We start from the raw sequence: 22139 nt of genomic DNA, 5'->3' as shown, positions 1-22139 counted from the left end.
CTCCATAAATATAAGTTTTATCAAAATGTTATTGACTAAAATATTAAGCCTTTTATTTTGAACAAATTCACGTTTTATTTTTTAAAATCGGTTTACAATTACCCGAGTTATGGCAGAAAATTTATGTAGTAATTTTGTTTGTGTTTTCGTGTCTTCGACTTCATTTTCAATTCGACTAAATATTAGTAGTTTTTATTTATTGTTAATTCTATTGTAAATTAGTCGCAAACTAAGTAATAATTATTTTACAATAGACCTAACAATTAAAAAAATAAAACAAGTACCTGTAATAATCTTATGTTAATTGTAGAACATTAGCTGTATTTTTTCTTTTTTAAATAAATAGTTAACAATTGTTAAAAGTTATGAGAGATGTTCAAAGTGTCTACCGTTAGAAATTATACAAGTCTCCACTGTTTTTCCGAGAGAATGTCTTAACCGTTCAGAAATGCCGGGAGTAATCCTAATTCCTTGAAATCTATTTTGAATCCTTTGCTGAAGATCCTCAGTGCTGAATATTGAAGTTGAACAAACAATATGTTTCAAATTGCCCCATAGGTAGAAGTCAAGAGGAATTAAGTCAGGTAATTGGACACTGACCCGCCGTGGCCTACCCATTTTTCATGGAAAGTTTCATGCAGGAAATCTGATACCGACTGACTGAAATGTGCTGAAGCTCCATCGTGGTGAAACCACATATTTCCTCTTAATTGTAGAGGTAGGTCTTTTAAAAAATGTGGAAAATTTTCAGTCAAATGAGCAAGATAATTTTCTCCTTTTAAATGATTTGGTAGAATGACAGGACTCAAAATATATCATTAAAAATACCTACCCATATGTTCAGAGAAAATCTTTGTTGATGGCTACTTTGAAAGATACCATGAAGATTCTCGTCGCTCCAGATACGCTGGTTGTGATAGTTTTGAACGCCATTCCTGTTCATTTTTACATTGTTAAGATGATCAGCAATAATAGTCGCTGTGTAAAATTATTCAAAAGTGAAAAATTAATATCAATCGTTTTATTATTATTATTATTTAATATTAAATTTTATTGTGAGAAATTTATTCCTTAATTTGATACTAATTTACAATATTAGAGTTAACAATAGATAAAAAAATTAATATTTCATCGAATTGAGCGTAAAATGGAGGACATGAACACAGACACAAAATTACATCAACTTCTGCCATAACTCGAGTATTTCTTAACTGATTTAAAAAAATAAAATGTCATTTTGTTCAAAATAAAAAGCTTAATATTTTAGCATAACATACATTTTGATAAAATAATATTTATGGAGGTATAACGGATTGAAAAATAAACATGGCTCCCGTTTTGTAATTTGGGAAGGTATTTCCTTCCTATAAGTCCGGAATTTTGCTAATTTTTAAATTTTATTACTAAGACGCCTACCAGATATTAATGTGATTCCACTATCCGAACGTAAGATATAAATTTTTATATAAAAATAACAAAATGGCGGACAGGAGGAGAACGGAGAAATTGCCATTTTTCCTAAGGATATTTTTTGTTTAGATTTACAAGTAGAATTCGAAAAAAGCAGCCCACTATTTTAGAAACACTCTATATATTTATAATATAGATAATATAAAATATTTTAGAGAAACGGTTGATAAAGCTTTATCTTTGAAGTTAAATAAGGTGTATTCTATAAATGTGTAAAATAAAATATTACTTTTATCTATGCCCTGTTATCGATTGTTAGTTCTGTGATTTATAAGTCATTTTGTTTCTAAAGTAGAATAAAAGTGTATAAAGATTATAATTTATTATTTTTTGTAAACTCATTTGCCTGATTTCATATATTAACTACTTAAAAAAGTGGAGACACTTGTTTCTATGTATACTTAACTAACTGGGTAAACGATTTGAAAATATTTTTTATTTATTTGTCATTTTTATACCTATGTGTGTGTCCGGTGTCGCACCTTAAATCACCTTATATCTTTAGAACCACTCGACCGATTTTGACCAAACTTGGTCAGATTACTTCTATATATGGGGCATTGGTCATTAAATTTTCAACTTAAAACATCAATCGGTGAGGCTGTACAGCAAGGTCACCCTTTATTTTTCTTAAGCACATTTGTTAATAATTAAAAAATATAAATATTTGCAAAACAACTTTGCAAAATCGCACCCCCACCCCAAAAAAATTAGCTAAATAAACCAGCGGCTAAGTGGGTATTCTGCGTCAATAGTACCCGCTCTCACCAAAAGGAGCGCTACGATTTTACGTCTGCTACGTTGTGACGTCACAGGTGAATGGAAGAATTAAATAAATGAATAATATTTTGAAGTGTTAAAAAGCATTTAAAGTGGCCGTTAGTACCGCCACACCTGCGCAAATGAAATATGGTATACGCACGCGCTAGTTGGAGAATTATTGAAATAATAAAGAAATGTTATATTTAAAAAAAAAGATAAATATTTTTAATTAAGTTGTGTGTGTATGTGTCTGTAAACCGTGCATCAGAAAAATTCACCTTAATGGGAAAGTCCTACAACAGTGTTGTCAACTTTTTTTTAATAATTAAGTAAACAACGGTTTCAGGGTCATCATAAATAATGAAACAAATATTACGGAAATCTATTTCACTTAATTACTCTCTGTTTAAGATTAACTTTTCATAAATACTTATTTATATTTTATTGTAGGTGCTACATGATGTAGCTTTATTTTGTCAGTACTCGTAAGTAGCTGCGTTCCTTGTTCGTGTTCCTTGTTTCTTGTTCTTGGTCTTGTTAATGCATGATCCCATATTACGCTCTCTAGAATGACAAGCGAAGTTTGTGGTGAACTCTTTTAACAACTACAGGAGACAGTATCCAAGAGCAGTATCGTCAAGTTCCATTTAATTTCGAACATGGAACGATTTATTTTAATATAGATTATACATTTTACTTTTTTTTAAGGAATGAAAAAAATTTAGATAATTTTGCACTTAGATTATTATTTGTCCGTTTTAGATTTGTATAGCTTTTGTTTTGTTTTTTCAGGTTACTGGCCCTTGGGTCCTCATATATGTGATACTTGGTTAGCGTTGGATTATTTAGCGAGTAATGCGTCGGTTTTAAATTTGCTCATTATAAGTTTCGACAGGTATTTCTCTGTTACGAGACCGTTAACGTACAGAGCTAAACGTACTACAAATCGAGCGGCCGTCATGATAGGTAAGTAATTATTATTATTATTATTATCTTTTTTTGCTTTTATAGCCAGCATGGATCACTTTAGTCAGTTATAACAAGGGGTTTTTTTTTTAGTCTCCTATTTATTCAATATTTCTTCATCCTTTCAGATCTTGCCTGTCTTGGCCTTTCTGAAATCACCCTTCCTTCCTGTTGTACATTCTTGGTTGTAATTTAATTTGTTTCTTTTTCAGTTTCTTAATCTCATCTGTTTTTTCTTTTAAATCTTTTATAGTTTCTACAAGTTCTTTCAAATCTTCCTTAATTTTATTTTGTATTTACTATCCCGAAGTTTTCTATAATTCTTGACAATCTGTTGCCAGGTGTTCTGATTAAGTGTCCTAAGAATGAAATTCTTTTTTTTTTTACAGATCGTTCTGGTTGCAGGTTGTAATTCTTTATTTACTGCTTTATATTAGAGAATTCTCCGGTCTCCATCTATCGAATATTTTTATTAATGCACGTCCGTGCTATTCTTCTCTCGAATTTCAAGATTCTGTCTATAACCGCAGAATTAGTTGTTTTAAACAGAGTTTTACTTCCGTATGTTATTTCCGGTTGGATCACAGTTTTGTAATGTTTCAGTTTCGTAACTGCGAAGAGACGTTTTTATTGTATGTATTTTTGGTGAGATTTTGTGCGGATTTTTGTGAATGTTTATTTTGAATTCATCAAGAGAAACGGGATTGTTTGTAGAAAGATTTCCTTCAAAAACCCCACAAATAAATTCCAAGAGGAGAAAGGTCTAAAAATCGGGAGTGTCACAAACCAGTAGATGGTTAATCTGTTCGTAAACAAATCCATCCATCGCATTTATATCGTTGGTTTTGCTGTTGTTTAATCTTTTTGTATTCAGCATTACCATATTAGCAATGCTCTGAAGTTTATGATAATACTAATTTATCATTTTTTGTAAGAAAAAAATAGTTTTAATACTTCTTCCATACACTAAACTCAGATTTTTGTAGAATTAAGTGGTTGTCCGTAGAAGGCAGTTGAGTTCTCAGAATATTACATATTCTGTTATTTTAATTGTTTACCAATCAACTCCATGTTTAATCGATAATGAAACTATATAAATCATTAATTTAAAGTCTAAAAATGAAATGACAAGCCATCGTCAATATAATAATAATTTTCTTCGCGTGGTTCTTTTACTGTATGAATTATCTGTATTTTTATGATTATCTACTTTTGCAAAATAAAAAGTTTGTCGCATTCTGAACACTTTCATAGTGTTGTAAGTAGACATTAGACATTTTTGTAAACTTAACAAGTGATTTTCAAGGAGAAAACCCGATGAATCCTGGCCTTTAAAATTAACCAAAAATATTGACATGTTCTTGTTTGCTCAGATTCCATGAGTTCCCTACAGGCGACTGATTTGTGCTCTAGACACCCTGTTGTCTGTGAAATGACTTGACGTAATACAACAGTAAGTTTCTCCAGTAAGCCATATAGGAATTTCAGGCAATGAGTGCGCAGATTATGCGGCAAAGGAGGCTTGTTTCCAACCTTCTTTCATCGATCGTGTCGCTTCTAACGACCTTGTCTGTTTCCTTCTTCATGATTAATGGCAAAGTGAATGGCATGCTACCATGATCAACAAACTTCGTTCTATTAAAACGTTATTTTACCGTGGAACTCCTTATGCAGAATTAACCGTCGAGTGGAAGTTATTATCTGTCGTTTGCGAATAGGGCACACTAAGCTCACTCGTGGATATTTGATAACCGAAACAGATGCACCAATTTGTGCTCGCTGCGACTGCCGACTGACGAGTGACACTGCACCATATTTTATAGATTGCATCTGTTAAGCGGCATTGCGTCGCGAGTTTAAACTGGAGGTTACATGCGAACTATTCTAGCGGACAATGAACTGTTCTTATGTTATGTCTTATTGTTTCTTAGGGCGTCCGTTTATACTCAAATATTTAAATTTGTGTAATGTGTATCAGCTATTCGTGCCAATTGTCGTATAGCAGTTGGAATTTTATTATTCTATTTGAGACAAAAAATGTAATATCTGTTTGTTTATTACAACAAATATGTCGTGTCCGGGCTATGATAACGCCTAAGTGTTTTTCGCCCGGAATAAACAAAAAAAAAATATGGGTCTGACAAACTTACATCACTAAACAATATTTTGGTTTCCGGAGAATTTCGGTCAGTATCACGTTCTGTTGTTTTTTTGTTTTTTTTTAGAAACGATGTATTACAAGTAAGATGGAGATTTTTTTCTACACCTTAGCGTCCGGATAAATACGAGAAAAGTATCTATCTTTTTTTTTTTGAGATGTATCATTGTATAGGCTTAAAAATAAAAATCTAATGAAAAGTATTAGAGAAATCGGTGCGTAACTAGAAATCAGTAATTGTTGAAATCTAAAATAGAAATAATTTATTGAAATGTTGGAACAGTTTTTGAAATATTTTACTTTGTTAAATCAGTACAAGGTTATGCAATTTCGAACTTAGTAAGAAATACTCTGTTCGAAAGCATCATAAAGCGTGTAAGATTAAGCCAATATTTTTATTTATTTTATGATTTGAAGGTCGTCAGAAATGAGGAGTGTTTAATAAATAATACCTTTTTTTCTATTGTGTATTAATCAGACGATAGAAAAATTTACTTCAGGCAAATGGTGACCTTTGTGATACGTTGAATTTAGATGGAAAATTAATTGAATTATGTTAGTGAATTTCATATATGGGATTTCACTGCCGCAAGCGAAATGTCATGTATTACTTACACGTTACCATATTTTCTATACGTTTCCATTTATTTGATAAGTTACCGTTTTCTTTTCTGCTTCAGTGTTGACTGAGATCCTCTAAAAAAGAACATTTTTATGTTCACGTACGTTTTTGATTTCTTTAAAAATGATTTAATTGTAGTATCTCTGTCGCTGAAGTATTCGTTCTTCGTACTGGTAAATATTTTTAAATATTTAACTCTTTATTTTATTGCTCTTTTGAAGCAAATAAAATATTTTATATTAGTAAATCAGTATACAGTATATAGCTAAAAAATAATTAGATTTATGAACAGAATATTCTGGTGTTAAGTGTCATCTGGAAGATTCTGGGTTCAAATCTCGGTTTGGAATTTTTTTACACAACACAAAATTAATTTTTTATCATAAAAAAAGAAGTAGTGTATCTACAATAGGGAATAATCCTGTAGATTGGGAAAAAAATTGACAAATAACACTTTATTAAATGTTCTCAACAGTTGGTGCTAGTGCAAAAAAATATGAGTGGTTTTCTTCTATTTTATTATTTTTTAGTGGAAGGAAAAATTGATTTTTCTTTTTCTTTTTTTTTAAATTGTGCTCTGCAATGACAAATTCTAGCTTCTATCACAATTGGATTGCAAAATGTGAAATTTTGACTGAATCTAATCTCTGTCTTTGAAGTGTGGTTTAAAAGGAAAATACGAGTTATGCTTTTTACTGAGCGTATTTTTTATAAATTGATGAATTAATGAGATTTACACTTGGTTTGAAATTACTATCATATAAATTTATATCACAGATTTCTGAATCTATAGGTTCAGAAAATATATGTTACTGGGTTTTAGTTTTTAATTGTTAATAAATATCGTGTCCAGGCGCTGGGCGCACTTCCTTGTGCGTCCAAGAAAAAAAGAAGAAGAAAATATATGGGTATAAGTGAGTACATAAATTCCGTTTAATCTTCATTGAGGGTTTTTTTTTTTAATAACTATTAAATTTAAACGAAATATTATTATCTTGATTATTGAATAAGTAAATATTTTATAAATGTTATTATTACATCATAATTAGTGCGTGACACATTGGCCCATTCTTTAAGAGTAGTAACCTTCTTTACCGTCCTTTTCTGATTGAATAAGAAAAAAGTCCCGTCTTTCCTGTAGTTTGCAGCGTTAACGGAGTATTCGTGCCATATTACAAGTTTCTAGCTCTTACGACATCTACATTCCTTTTTACAGTTACTCGCATTATCAGTTTTTCTAAAGACCTCATTTGAACAAGTTATACCAAATTTCAGTTTTGTAACTATAATTATTAAGTTAGTGAGGGCTTTCCGAATATATATATATATATATATATGTATAAATAAATTGTTACAATTATAAATATTAGTTTCTTTTATCCTATTTATTTATGTGTATAAATTCATAAATAAATGTATCAATATATTTCTGTACGTAATACATTGCATTATAAATATAATTATACCACGAATAACGAATTATATGCCATTATACCACGTATTATACCACGAGTTTTTGTTAGCAATTGTTTTCAGGATTAAAGAAAAATTTTGTAATGACTTCGATCAGCATTAGTAAAATTCCAAATCTATATAAATAAAATACAATCTTCGTTTTGTGTGCCCTAATAACTCAAAAACTAGTTAACCGATTTCGCTGAAAATTTCACAATTCATTATTATTTGTTCCGGGAGTGTTTACATGTTATTTGTCCCATAATATTTAATACATCACGGATTTGGTTAGAACTTCGTCGGTTAGAGGCGACGAAGTCAACGAACTACGTTTACAGTTCTGAACATAACCTAACGTAACAGTGAAATGAAAATGAGGGGAAAAATAAGCGTGAAAACATTATATTTCAATTCAGTTACAAGAGTAATAAAGAGTGCTTTCAAAAAATACCTCGAATTTTGTTAGACAACGTCTAAATTAATAACAGATTTTGATAATAGAAATGTCGTGTCTTGCCTTTTTTGATATCAGTATCGTTTTGTTAAAAACAGTTTTATTTATATTACAGAAATATTTTTTTATCAAAAGAAATGATATCATTGAGACTCTGACCGTACGGGTTACATTTTCATTGTAATTTTTTTTTTTTTTGCTAATATTTAATCACATTAATAATAACGGTCTCAAAAAGTTGAAGTTGAATTAATTGACATAGACAACGATCGATATAGACAATGACAGTCATCGATTAGACGATATTTCTCGATATATACAACTAAATTAAATTTAGTCAAAGAAGTTTTAGGTTATTAATTTAAACATCTTTTTTATGATTTATATAGTAGTTATTGGTGAGGTCTGAACTATGATAAACATTCCGGGGGTCAAAGCAAGAAAAAAATAGTGCATTAATATTACACAATTTATTCTTTTTGTAAGTTACAAAAATGTAAATAAACCGTAAATAATAATATTAATATTTATATAGAAGTAAAAACTTTTATAATTTAAAAATAACAATGCGTCCAAACGACAAAATATTGGTCGACACGCAATGAGTTGTAATGAATACAGACGGGGTCTATGGAACAGATCTTTGTGGCTAGACGGGAATGGCGTGTAAAGCGAACCCTGACCTGCTCAACATTCCCTGATCGCGACGGGAAACACAAATAACCAATTAACGCGGGTGAAGCCTCGACGGGTTTTCTAGTTAATAAATAAATAAGAGAAGTTTAAATTACTTAAAAATAATTATTAATTTCATGAAATATTAGTAATTTAACTATTTTAATGATAATAAAATAATTAAAATGTGTATTTTAAAATAATTTTAAATCGGTTAGTTAAAAAATAATTGAGTAAATATTTATGTACATCGAAAACGAGAATCTATTAAGTTCAGAAATTTTAATTTAATATTACTTAAAAATTCATTGGCAGATAAATGAATTTTTTTTATTTATTAAATTTTTAGCGAAACTAGAAAACCATTAAAATAACCATTCGCTTTAAAATTATTGCAAATTGTTTCTCCAACGGAATTAATTTTAATACTGTTAATACTTTTTTTCATCGTACTCCTGAAGTATACATAACATTGCTAATAGCGTAGCTAGAATTTTTATTAACGATAAAGTAGTATTTCTGTTGCTCATATTCAAACATTTCTGGGTATTTTATTATGACAAATTCTCTTGGGATGATCAAATTGTTTTCATTTCCAACAAAATCAAACCGCTACTGTTTTGATTTGAAGCATCTTAATAAAACGCTAAGCTTTTCATCATAGTTGTATTACTACGCCTAAGTATATTCTCATCTGAATTATAAAATCTCTTGAAGTTTCCTAAAAAATCAGAAGTTTTCTAGATAGAAAAACGGGTTGTCAGATCTTTGTTTTGGCGTGCATAAATATGAATCGTATAGAGCATTTGTTCTCAAAGTGGGCGATGACGCTTCCTTGTGGCCGCCTTAAGGGGGGGGGGCGGCAGAAGGCCGATAGAAAATTGGCGGCGTTCAGGCGATGTAGGAAGGTGATGGTGCCGGCCTCAGTGACGCGAGTGACAATGTCTCGGCCTTTCATCCGGAAGTCCCGAGTTCGAATCCCGGTCAGGCATGGCATATTCAAACACGCTACAAATCATTCATCTCATCCTCTAAAGCAATACCTAACGGTGGTCTCGGAGGTTAAACAAAAAAAAAAGAAAATAATGAAGGCGACGGTTGATTAAAAAAAAAGGCAAAAATGATATTTTCCTGATATTTCAAACTAAAATTAAGTACTTACTACACTACTACAAAAATTAAAACATATTAAAAACAGCAATTGCAGTTATTATTTTTAACAGATGGTACGTTTATACATTAAGTGGGCGCTAGAAAAGTTTTGATTCTCAATGTGGGCGACGGGCGAAAAAGTTTGAGAATCAATGGTATAGAGTCTGTACGATAGGCTATATAATAGTGTAATATAAGTAGTAATAGTTTAATAAAATAATATAATATAATAAGTATAATAGTATAGTATATAGTATAATTCTATAGTCGATTAATAGTATACTCGTACATAGTATATAGTCTATACTGCAGGCTGTTATTTAGTATATTATAAGTTCTAATTTATCCAGATGTTTGTAATTATGGATATGCAATTTGTACTTTTACTGACAAAAATTCACAATTATTCTTAAAACATCACATTACGCACCTTTATCAAATCTTGTAATTTAACACAATACTTCGGCTTACGAGGAAAGATCTTATTTGCTTTTGTTGCCATTTTTAATAGATTACGTACTCATTTTCCATCAATTTATTTAAAATAAAATAAAGAGATTTTATTCTGCATAAACAATAGTATTACACTGTTTAAATAAAAAGAAACGTTTTAAAAACTCTGCATTTTCTGGTAAACAAACATTTAAACGGTTTTCATTAACGATTTCTGAATTGTCATTTATTTTCTAGTTATTTCGTTTAGTTTGTGTTATCACATAATTAATTTGCTATTATACAAATATTGCTGATTTCCGTGGCGAAGTGGTAGCGTCTCGACCTTTCATCCGGATGTCCCGGTTATGCAAGGAATCTTTCACACGCTACAAAATTCATTTATCATCTAGTAGTTGTAAAGGTCGTAATAAGCCTGTTGTTACTATGAAAATAAATTAATAAAAATATATATTTGTATATTAAATTATTAATATAGACTTTAACCTGTTCTATTTTAATTTTTTATTGATTTTGTACTTCGTGATACTACTCTGATTTAGGTTACTATGGTTTCCCTTAATTTATCCAGGCTACATCTACCCATTTGTGATGTGATTCACATTGCTCTTATTGTGTATCGAATAAAATAAAATAATTACTTATTTATTTCTTAAGTACATACTTAAAGAGGTTTCCAAAATTTTTTTAAAGACAGGAACACAGTTAACACTGTGCCTGTCTTTAAAAAAAAAACGACTTTTTTTGGCATCAATGAAGACATCATCGGTTTTCCGGTATCAAAAAATATATGTTACTACACTGAAGATGTGTTAATAGTTAGCTCCTAAAAGGTTTTGTGCTAGAACGAGTTAGATTTATTTGATAATGAATAATTTATAATTAGCAATAAATCCTACTACTAATAATAATGCAACTAGTTTTAAAAAATATGTTTTTTATAATTTTTTTCACTAAAATATAAAATACGGAAGCGTTTGTAGAATGATAGATGATCACTCAGAGAAAAGGACGTGGTCCATTATTCGCGTGTTTGTACAATTTTTTTCTTTGTTTTATAGTTTCATTTTTGGTTTTTTACGATTGCAGTTTTTTTGTTGTTTTTATTGTAACGAGTTTTTTTTTTTTTTTTGTTAAATACACCATTTATATTACATAATTCTTTATAAATCAGTCAAACACGTTGTACAAACGATTATACCACTTGTATTCCGACGTATTACAGCCTAGCTGAAATGTGAATGTTTACTGAATTGGTGGGGAATAATTAATGATGTAGAAAGGAGTAGATACATACAATTTTTCGAAGAGTATTTAATTTTGTAAGTTGTAACATTAAAGTGACAGAAATTGCCAATTCAAGACATAGATTCTGCGATCAACTTTACAAATTTTATATTTTGAGATAAAAATCTCTTTCTTATTTAAAGAATTAATTTTAAGAGAGTTCCAATTTAAAGATCTTTAATAATTAAGGGTTTTAATCAGTTTTTTAAGGAAAATTTGATTAAAAGTGAAGTTTCTTCGAAACTTTCTCTAAGGAAAATGGAGCTTAATTTAAAAAAAATACACTCAACAAAATTTCTCGAACGACATAAAAATGATTGAATTGGGTTATTCTACAAACAGGTATATTTTTATATAATGAGATAATTATAAATTCTTTATGGAAAAATAAATAATTTAATTGGAGGTCAAAGCAGATAATTGAATTTAGTAAATGGCAATAAGTTTCGTTTATAGTGACATCGGATATAATGACATATCGGATATAGTGACCAAAACTTGACTGTTGGTTGGTTTGGTGTGCTGTTAATACATAAATACAGTATATATATTGTTTATAATCGCATCGGTTGTAGTGACATATCGGTTATTATGACTTAATTTTTTCTACTGCAATGCAACATTTTATCGCTTATAATGACGGACGGAAGTGACTCGTCAGTAACGCAGTATATCATCTACCTTAGAGCTACAGAAATATTTTAACGGTTAAAATGAGCCACCTTTTACTTTTTACCTGCATATGTACTATAGTTCTTGTTTTTCTTATCTTCTTCGTGTACCAAATTATTGTTAACTGAAGCAGCCACATTCAGTTTTTATTAATTTTTTGCTGTGAGCGCATTATATCGCGCGGGTTCAGTATTTTATTTTACGTATCCTGTGTAATTATTCATTTAATAGTGATTTAATTATCACTTCGCGGAAAACATTCACGATAGAGGAAAAGGCGCACATTATCTGCCGGTTAGAGAATGGTGAAACTAATAAGATTATTGCCCTACAATTAGACGTAGGTCATTTGACAATATCGGGGATATGGAAGAATTTGAAAAATTAAGAAACATTTTGAAGCATTCTATGAAATCAAAAAAATTACGACCTGTCAACATAATGTTGTAGACCAAGCGCAGTTAAAATAATTAAAATACCAGAGGGCTAGCTAGTGATATCCCTATTAGCTACTTTTTATTACAAGCTAAGGCGAACGATTTTTCTGAAAAATTCGGTAGACCATGTGAAATAATTTAAGCTTGGATACAACGGTTCCGTCAGCGTCACGATATTTTATCGGGGAGAATAAGAAGCTAGGCCGCAGCAGCTCCGACCGGCGTGACAGAAAAATGGCTAGAGACCATTTAGCCAAAATTAAAAGAAGGCTATTTGGACGAAGAAATCTGTAATGTTGATGAATCCGGTCTTTTATTTTAAATTGACGTCAGAAAGAACCTTTCGGTTTAATAGCGAAACGTGTTCGGGAGGAAAATTATCAAAAGAAAGACTAACAGTACTAATTACTACAAATATGACTGGAACTGACAAAAAAAAAACTTTTGTTTGTAGAAAAAAGTGCTAAACCCTGGTGTTTTAAAGGTTTGAAATCACTTCTTGTTATATACGAAATTAAAAAGACGCTTAGATGAAAAGTGATATCTTTACGTCTCGGCTACGAAAATGGGACCGTAATTTAAATACTGTTCATTGCTGCTTATTGACAAGTATCCGGCTCGTCCACACTTCGAAAATCTTCCGTGTATAACGTTACTGTTCTTACTACTGAAAACAACAGCGGTCTTATAGCCCTTAGATCTAATCGGTAAAGTCTATTACAAAAAATACCTAATTTTACAAATGATTCAGGATTTCGATCAAAAAAGGCAACACTAATAACTATTTTGACCACAGTCTGGAGAAGATACTGATGTTGCATGTGAAGAAGAATCTCTAGCGGAACGGGGAAATAACTCTTCAAAACCAATCGTTGTCAGATGGATTGTTTGAAGATTATTAAGAGGTTGGCAAAGTTTTTGGAAATGCATGAAACTGTAATAGATGATGATGTAGTGGCTACAGTACTAGTAGAAATATACGGGGATAATTATAACGATGAAGACATCAACCCGCCGAATCTTCCAGAACCTTTAGCGGCAATGAAAACCGTTTGTCGGTTTCTTAGTTTTACATAAGTTTGTAATGAATAGCAAAGAATGTTTGTTTTTTTATGTTGAAAAGAACCTTCAAAAATTGTATTATAACAAAAAATATTCGAAACAAAGCAAAATAACCGACTTTTTACAGAAAAAGTTGTTTTTAACAATTTTATCTATATTGTTTAAATCTACCATATTTGTATTTATTGCGTAGTTTTTTTTTATAATATTTTTGCGGAAATACATTATTATTACTGTATTACAATATCCGTGTAGATGGTATATTAAAGTAACATCACTGAGCTACCTAAACATCGGTTATCGTGACTGACAATCATCGGTTCCTTGGAGTCACAATAAACTATATTTACTGTAAAAGTTAAAAAACACTAAAATAAAATTGAAGTATGAAGGATTGTAACACACCAGTTTATGATAAATAAATAACTTAATAAAATAGTTCTTTTTCCTTAATTTTGTGGTTATGTTATTAATAAATAAAGGCTATTTATTCAATCGGCTGAAAGTAATTGAACTAAATAAAATTATTTGCTCTATTTGGCACATTATGTATGAAAAAAAAGTGGAACATATTTTGATTTAATTTAGTGAAAAACACTGTTTAATATAACAAAATTTTGTATCGTTTGATTTTAAATCCGAATAGTGCTGGTCGGCAGCGTGGTAGGGTATACCATAAACTACGTTTTATTGTTTTTGTGAAAAGGTCTGTCGGGAGAGAAAAAGGGGATGGGACGTTTAAGAAGGGGGAAGCGCTATAGATGAGGGATTGATGATTATGATGTTCTGTGTACGTGAGTGCGTTCGGGACCGTCGAGGGGTTGCCAGGACAACCTAGAAATCATTTCTTCTAGTTCACTGGTTCGCTACACATTACTATTTTAAATCATTTTACCGAGCGACTTTTTTTTGCTATTAAATACAGCTATTATATTGTATTATAAGAGCTTTACAGTTTAATGGTATATATGTTTGTGTGTTATATAAATAAAAATACATTGCTCGTAATTTTTAAGTGTGTCAGAGGAAAAGTAAATGAAAAATTGCGATACACTCTAGTTATTACGTATAAAATAATAAACTTTCCATTAGCTTTTATTGTGTTACGTCGTATAAGATCAGTAACTGAATTATAACCCGAGGTTTCTAGAGTTGTCACTTCTTATCTAGATGAAAATATAAAATAAAATGTAAGATGAAAAATTTTCTATTCAAAGTTAAAAAAAATTGGAAAAAATGAATGAAAATAGTAATAATACTTTTTCAGTTCTTCTTTGACATTTAAAAAAGAGTCGGTAGTAAATTAAAAATAATTATTTATACATTATTACTAAACCTTACTTAAATTTCACGTTGACTTCAAAAAGTCAAAATTTAAACAACTTTTTTTACATGATCAGGTAGGTACTTTTAGATAAATTTCATAAGAAAGCTACCTGTTGTAATGGGTACCATGATTCGACTTCCGGAAAATTCCGACACATCTTCGCGTTTCACATCACCCAGGGCCCAAAACCCCCGTCAGTTCAAAAGTTTATATTTACACACACACACACACACACACACACACACACACACACACACACACACACACACACACACACACACACACACACACACACACACACACACACACACACACACATTTCACTTTCTTGTGGACACGATAACTACCGTAATTTTGCGCCAATCACTTTCAAATTGTTCCCTAAAAGTAAATCGATCCAAAATCTCGATCGAGTTTGTTAACGGCCAAAATCGGACCATGGGGTGGCTTTTTAGAAAAAACAAAATATCTTTTTAACTTTTTATTAAATAAATTTCGAATTCCTACTATTCTTTGGGTAAGGTCCTAAAACTTATGGTAAAATTTTTTGATGTAACCAACCATTTTTCCACCCCCTGGAAAAATGGGGTTTCGAAGACAAAATAACCATAACTACCTTAATAGGCACAGTATCGAATCGGTTTAAGATGGTCGTTTTTCCTATAAACATTACCTAAAACTTTTGTTTGAAACAATTTTTGAAATAACCAATTTAAGTATAATCAATTTTTGATTATACTTACGGCAAGGTACGACCAAAATGTTGTTGGAATTGTACGCTGGGGCTTGTCGTATGCTTAACATGTGAAACATTTTTCTCATGCAACCATTGTCGTATTGAGTAAATTTGAAATTTTTCTTATCTTTAAGGTGGACATTTTATTCCCCTACTTAGCACCGGCTAAATCTGCCTCCGCTTTCCCGTGTGCCGAAAGGGAATTTTTCTTTTATTGATGTCAGTTTATTTATTTACTTATTTTTTAGCATTTTATATTTAAAAAAGTTTTTTTTTTGTATAACATCTGAATAACCGACAAGAATCGTTGTCCGTATGAAAGCATTTGTACACGGAGAAACTCAAATGAAAGAGGTCTACGTTTTGATAAAAATAAAAAAAGAAGTGTGAAAGAAAAAGAAGTAAAAGAGTTTCATCCAGCAATAAACTGAGAATGTATGGAGTTCGGGATTATTAAAAAATAACAATATTGATAGGTTTTGAATTTAAATGCTTTGAATACGATATAAAAGGAAATGAAAATGTTGTTATCAGTGAAAAAGGAAATAAACCTGTCTAAAATTAAGTATAGTTAAAGCAATGACAAAAATGTCTTTAAGCTTTTAAACATGCTAATTAAAGTCATACCCAAATTCACCCGATGATTATTCCACGAAGTTATTTTAAAGGGATTTTTGAATATTTCATTTGTTTCTTGTATGAAAATTCTTTATGATATACAAGTACATGTATAAAAATGGTAATTTTTAAAATTTCTTCTCTTCAGATTTGTTGTTCGAATGGAAAACCGCATTTTTTCCACCCTTGGGCCAATGGTTGGTGATATAAAAAAAATTTACTTAAATAAGTTTTAGGCCCTTATCCAAAAAATAGTAGGAACTTAAAACTAATTCGATATTTTACTTAATAAGAAAGTTATAGAGATATTTTGGTTTTTCGTAAAGTCCCTCCCCATTTCCAACCGCATCGTCCGATTTTAGCCGTTAAGAAACTCGACCGAGATTTTGGGACGAGTTATTTTTATGGAACAGTTTGAAAGTGATTGGCGCAAAACTGCAGCAGTTGTCTGGTCCACAATAAAGTGATATATATATATATATATATACTTTTAAGCTTATATATATATATATATATATATACTTTTAAGCTTATATATATATATATATATATACTTTTATATACTTTTAAGCTGACGATGGTTTTGGGGTCTGGCGGATGTGAAACGCGAAGATATGTCGAAATTTTCCGGAAGTCGAATCATGGTACCCATTACAATAGGTAGCTTTCTTATGAAATCTACCTAAAATATATAATTTAACAAATGCTCGTCCTCAAAACGATCTATTTTTCGGTATACTTCTAGTCTGTTTTAAACCGCTTTTGAAACTAAAAGAGAAAAAATATTAAATTACTGCCATTTTGGTTAGAATTGTCATAGCCCGAAGGTTTTACTTACAATTTTTTTCTCAGAGTTCATAAAAATGATGTCACAATCTTGCCCGTTCCATTGAAACTTTTTAAGTTTTACCCCACTCATGAGGCACACTTCATTCTTGGCGTGTGATTGTCTGATAACGATGTGTGTATGTGTGTTTGTGTATATGTTATATATATATATAAAAAATGTCAGTTTCTTCGAGATATTCTTCTGGGCTAAGTAATATTCTTGTGAATTTAAATAATAAATTCTGATTATTAGAAAACCGTTCATCTTTCGTCCACTGAATATAGAATCTGATCTTCGGAGATTGACGGGAATCAGGTTTGGTAAGTCGAGAGTTCCAGCTTTCAAGTTCCTGTAAATGCAGTTACTTTTATACGGATTTGAATACTAGATCGTGGATTCCGGTGTTCTTTGGTAGTTAGGTTTCAATTCACACATCTCAGGATGGTCGAACTGAGATTGTACAAGACTACCCTTCATTTACACTCATACATATCATCCTCATTCATCCTCTGAAGTAATACCTGAATGATAATTCCCGGAGGCTAAAAAGGAAAAAAAAGGTTTGGTAAGATTACAAACTCCTATTACAACCCCTCGGTGATAGAAATTTCCCCGTGATTAACTTTGCGAATCATTGAAATATTGTAACATTTCAACCACTATTTATTAAAACGCATTCTTGCGAGTAATTAAAACAATAATGGTATCAAAGCCGATAATTATGAATTAAATTTGACCTCTAAACTAAACTTACTATATTTTTAATTTTGAAATTTCGCCTAAAGGAAGCAGGGATATCTTCCCACTCTTTTTTCGAATAATAACTTTTTGGTATAATCCCACTCGTTTCGTTGACAAGGGCTATTTAATGTTTTAACTGTGAAAGCAATAGAGTTTATTTCCGCTAATATTTGTGATATACAGGTCAACTACAGTAAATAAAAACGGTCAAACCAAATGATACATATCGAAATGATTGGCAAATTTGTTACAGTTCAGTGGCAGATTCAAAAAGAATGAAGTAATTACCTCAACCCCTAAACCTCTATCATATTTGAATATTTTCAATTTATACGTACCTTAAAATAAAACGTTACTTTTTATTTAAAATATAAAGTTTGCACTAGACGTACAAACGACAGTTACGTAAATATAAAAGTATTTAAATAACTGTCAGCTTTTATGTTGTAATAATAATATATTAATGTCCAACCCCGTTTCTGCGAATCAACACAAGTTATTTCTTTTTCATACATTTGCCTCCTATCATAGTTAATTATTTATAATTTACACAGTATAATTTAAAGTAAATTACCTGTAGAAGTTGAAATTTATAATTGACTCCGAATAATTTATGCACTTATTTACGTGCATTATCTGAAAAAAAATTATTTCTTATTTTATTTTTCACATTTATCTATTTTTTGCCCCCCGGGGCTGGTCTAATAGTAAACTCATCTTCGAAAATTGTGTATTTAACGGCTGATTTTCGAAGTCGAAGGTTCTGAGGTTCAAATCCTAGTAAAAGTTAGTTAATTTTATACGGATTTGAATACTAGAACTGTGGATACCGGTGTACTTTAGTGGTTGAGGTTCAATTAACCATACATCTCAGGAGTAGTCGGCCTGGATCTGTACAAGACTACACCTCACTTACATGTCATACATTATCATCCTCATCTCATTGGACTATTGGGTGCTTATTTTGCAATGTATACACTAAGAATAATAAATTATTTACCGATTTTTTATATTTTTTGGATAAAATGAACTTTGTAGACTATTATCAAGATATCATAAAATAATTATTTAATAAAAGGAAGAATATTCTTTGATTTTATATAAATAGATATAGCCAAATAAAATTTTAATTAATGAAATTGTTGAATGTTACAAGGGAAGGCACATTGGTTCGAATCAGACTTCATCTGCTTTTTTTATTTTAACTTTTTTTTTTAATTTAAATATATTAATGCTTTATTAACCTCGTAAAAAAATTTACGGTAAATAATAATTCAATAATAACAATAAGAAAAAAATTACAGAAGTTATTAATCAAATAAAATTTTATTTACTTTTTATTTAAAAAAAATATATGTGTTTAATTTAATTGGCGTTCAAAGAAGTTATGTGGTGTCCAAATCTGATTTTTTCTAATGGTTAATTTTCTATTAAATTTCCGTTTTTTCTATTGGGTAAAGACATTTATTGGATATTTTGTATTATCGGACTATTTTTTAGAATAACGTAATTTTATTCATTTTTATCTAACTTAGTGAAATATTTTTTTTAATCTGTCGCTTTCTGTGCATTCTTGTTATTCTTTTTCTCCTATCGCAGATCGAATCACGAAAAAATCTAAATGGAGATTGATTGTTTCCATATATTTCAAATGCTGATTGGTTGGCCGTAATGTCATAATGCTATCATCACAGTTGCGGAAAATAATTTTTTTAAATTCTTTTGTTCGATGAATTTTCATATAATGAACTTAAATTACTGAAATTATAATTTCTAACAAAAAAAGTTATAATTATATTCTGTAATACTCTATATAAAAATAAAGTTTAAATTTTACATTTGAAATGAATTTAAAAAAAAATTATTAAAAGTTTTCTCTGTTTTGATTTGGATTTCCAGTTTAGCATTATCTCATTCGTTTTACGGCTAAGAATGATAATGTCTTGAAATTCTGTTGATCCTTTCAATTTTATCATAGCCTATTAATTTCCGTAAATTTTTTTTACAAAAATATTTTTGCCATTGAATAAAATACAATCGATTTTATCAGTAATTATAAGATGAAACATTTTTATTTTCTTGGTTATTATATTACACTCTGTGCCACAATAGTGTTTTTCTGCTGATTTGGTACTGTAATCGAAATTCATAGACAGTGTTAAATCAAGATCTATATTTAATTTTTTCTTAAGTTCTACACTAACGTAAACAATTTAAACTCGGAAATGTATATCCTAGTCATAATTGAATACGATTCATTCCATTAACAGACAATACGCTGGTTGTCTACGCAACAGCTGTTTGTATAATACGTTTGATGACAATAGCTCTACTCCTGGAACGTGAGTACTACAAGCATTGGACATACTCTTATTCATCCGCTACTATTACACAACCCGTTTCGTGACGTCACTGTGTTTGTATCGGTAAAGCTAAGAGTAAATAAGTCATGGCATTCTGTTCGCCGACTGGCTTGTTAGCATAATTTCACGCAGTATCACAGTTGACTTTTAGTTAAGTAGAATTCTATTGGTCTTTTAAATTTTATAATAGCTATAATTGATATTGTAACAATTTTTTCGAAGGAATTTTTTTCGTGTACGAATTAGTTTTACAAAAAAAAGGATTTGTCAAGGTAATAGTGATGACGCAGTTTCTTACTGCGAAGCAAAATTTATTCGATTGTGAAATGTTTTTAAAAATTTTCTTCGTTTGTTTTATTGTATCACTTCTCATTGGTTTGCTTGGCATTTCTCCCGCCACCACCCTATTCGGTCGCCTTAAAGCGTAAGACCGAATGTCTGTGCCATAAAAGGCTACTGAGCCACGAAAAAGTTTAGCGACCAGTGTCCTAACTAGCTCCTAGAGCTAACCTAAAAGCGTGGTACCATACACCACTCGCTTGCGTGTCCCACCGACCACATCATATATTACTAAAATGGGTAGGCGCACCCCGTCAACTACTAAAACATATATGACTATCAATAATTTATTTATCTTGTCAAAGACAAAACAATTCGCTGCTACGCCTAGAATTCCATCAATTACCTGTCCACCATTAAAGCGTTTGGAGCCTTAATCTGGCCGGTAGCCAGCCATACCTCTCGGTTAGCTTCCTACAGCAGCGCGGTAAGAGTCTTTTCTAGGTAAACTACTGATGTCGGTTGAACAAAGCAACCTCATCTAGGAACTCCCACACGTCCGACAATGCGGCTATTGCCACATTGACTCGCCGCTTGTGAGTGGCCAGTTTTCCCCTTGACCTGTAAGTTCCAGGCTGGCCTGAGTTCTGGCCCCCCAAGTGTTGGGCAGTCGAATATCATGTGTTCGTTCGACCGGACCTCCCTGCAGACGCACAGCTTATCAGCTGCCAGGCGGAACCGAAACAAATATTGGTTTAATTTACATGGTTGGAGAGCACTCGGGTTCCCGTTACCCTTAAAAACGAAGAAGGCATACCATCTCCCCAGATCCTGTATATATCTATGCAAGAAGATTTCCTTAGTCGTGGCGTGCCATTCTTACTGCCATGATTCCATCGCGAGGCTGTAAAGCCTCCTCCGCAGGCGCGGGAGATAGGCAAACGTCGAAATTTAGAACCAGTGCATTGATATCACCGTTCCGCTCCGGTGCAGGCCCGGCTCGAAACCGCATCGCATATACCTCGGCCTCCCTGCAATTTCCACATGGCCGCCCGAACTTTCACCACTAAGTCGATTGGGAGAGCCTTTCCCAATACAGTGGTAGCCTCGTAGGAGGTTGTTTTAACACAGTGCATACAATTAAGGCTCTGCGCTGGGCCTTAAATTTTGAATAAGTACTCGATTTCTTTCCAACCTATGTGCCCAAACGGACTCCGCTTAAGGGGTCATACTTTCGAAGACACCTTGGTACACCATGTACAAATGACTGCCCGACAGTCCGTAATCCTTTCGAGCAATCATCCTAAGCTTGTGCATCACAGAGATGGCGTCCGCCGTTACTTGCCTAATGTGGTTGCTAAACAGCAACTTCTCATCAAACAAAACACCTAGGTACTTATGAACTCAAACTTGAGTGCATCACTTCTCATATGAAATTTTATAAAAATGTTTAAAGAAGAAAAAATCGAGTTATCTATTCTTAGATTTCGAACTCGATTGGCCGGTTATTGTTCTGCTATTTATTTATACAGTTTAAAAGGCTAATACAATTCCACTTTATTTTTGGTCAATTATGATACTATGTGAGGGTACGATAGATAACCTGTGCGATCAGTCCTCG

General features: G+C 31.3%; 1 protein-coding gene across 1 annotated transcript in view; it reads left to right on the top strand.

Annotated features, from left to right (window-relative positions):
• Positions 1-22139, top strand: part of mAChR-A (muscarinic Acetylcholine Receptor, A-type) — a 100419-nt gene that overhangs the window by 13376 nt on the left and 64904 nt on the right. The window contains exon 2 of the mRNA XM_075372030.1: positions 3025-3198. Coding sequence (XP_075228145.1) covers positions 3025-3198 — 174 coding nt within the window. The remainder of the gene's footprint in view (positions 1-3024; positions 3199-22139) is intronic.

The sequence above is a fragment of the Lycorma delicatula genome, chromosome 7 (genome assembly GCF_047948215.1).
Source record: "Lycorma delicatula isolate Av1 chromosome 7, ASM4794821v1, whole genome shotgun sequence".
NCBI lineage: Eukaryota > Metazoa > Arthropoda > Insecta > Hemiptera > Fulgoridae > Lycorma > Lycorma delicatula.
This window is presented reverse-complemented; position numbering and strand designations above follow the sequence as displayed.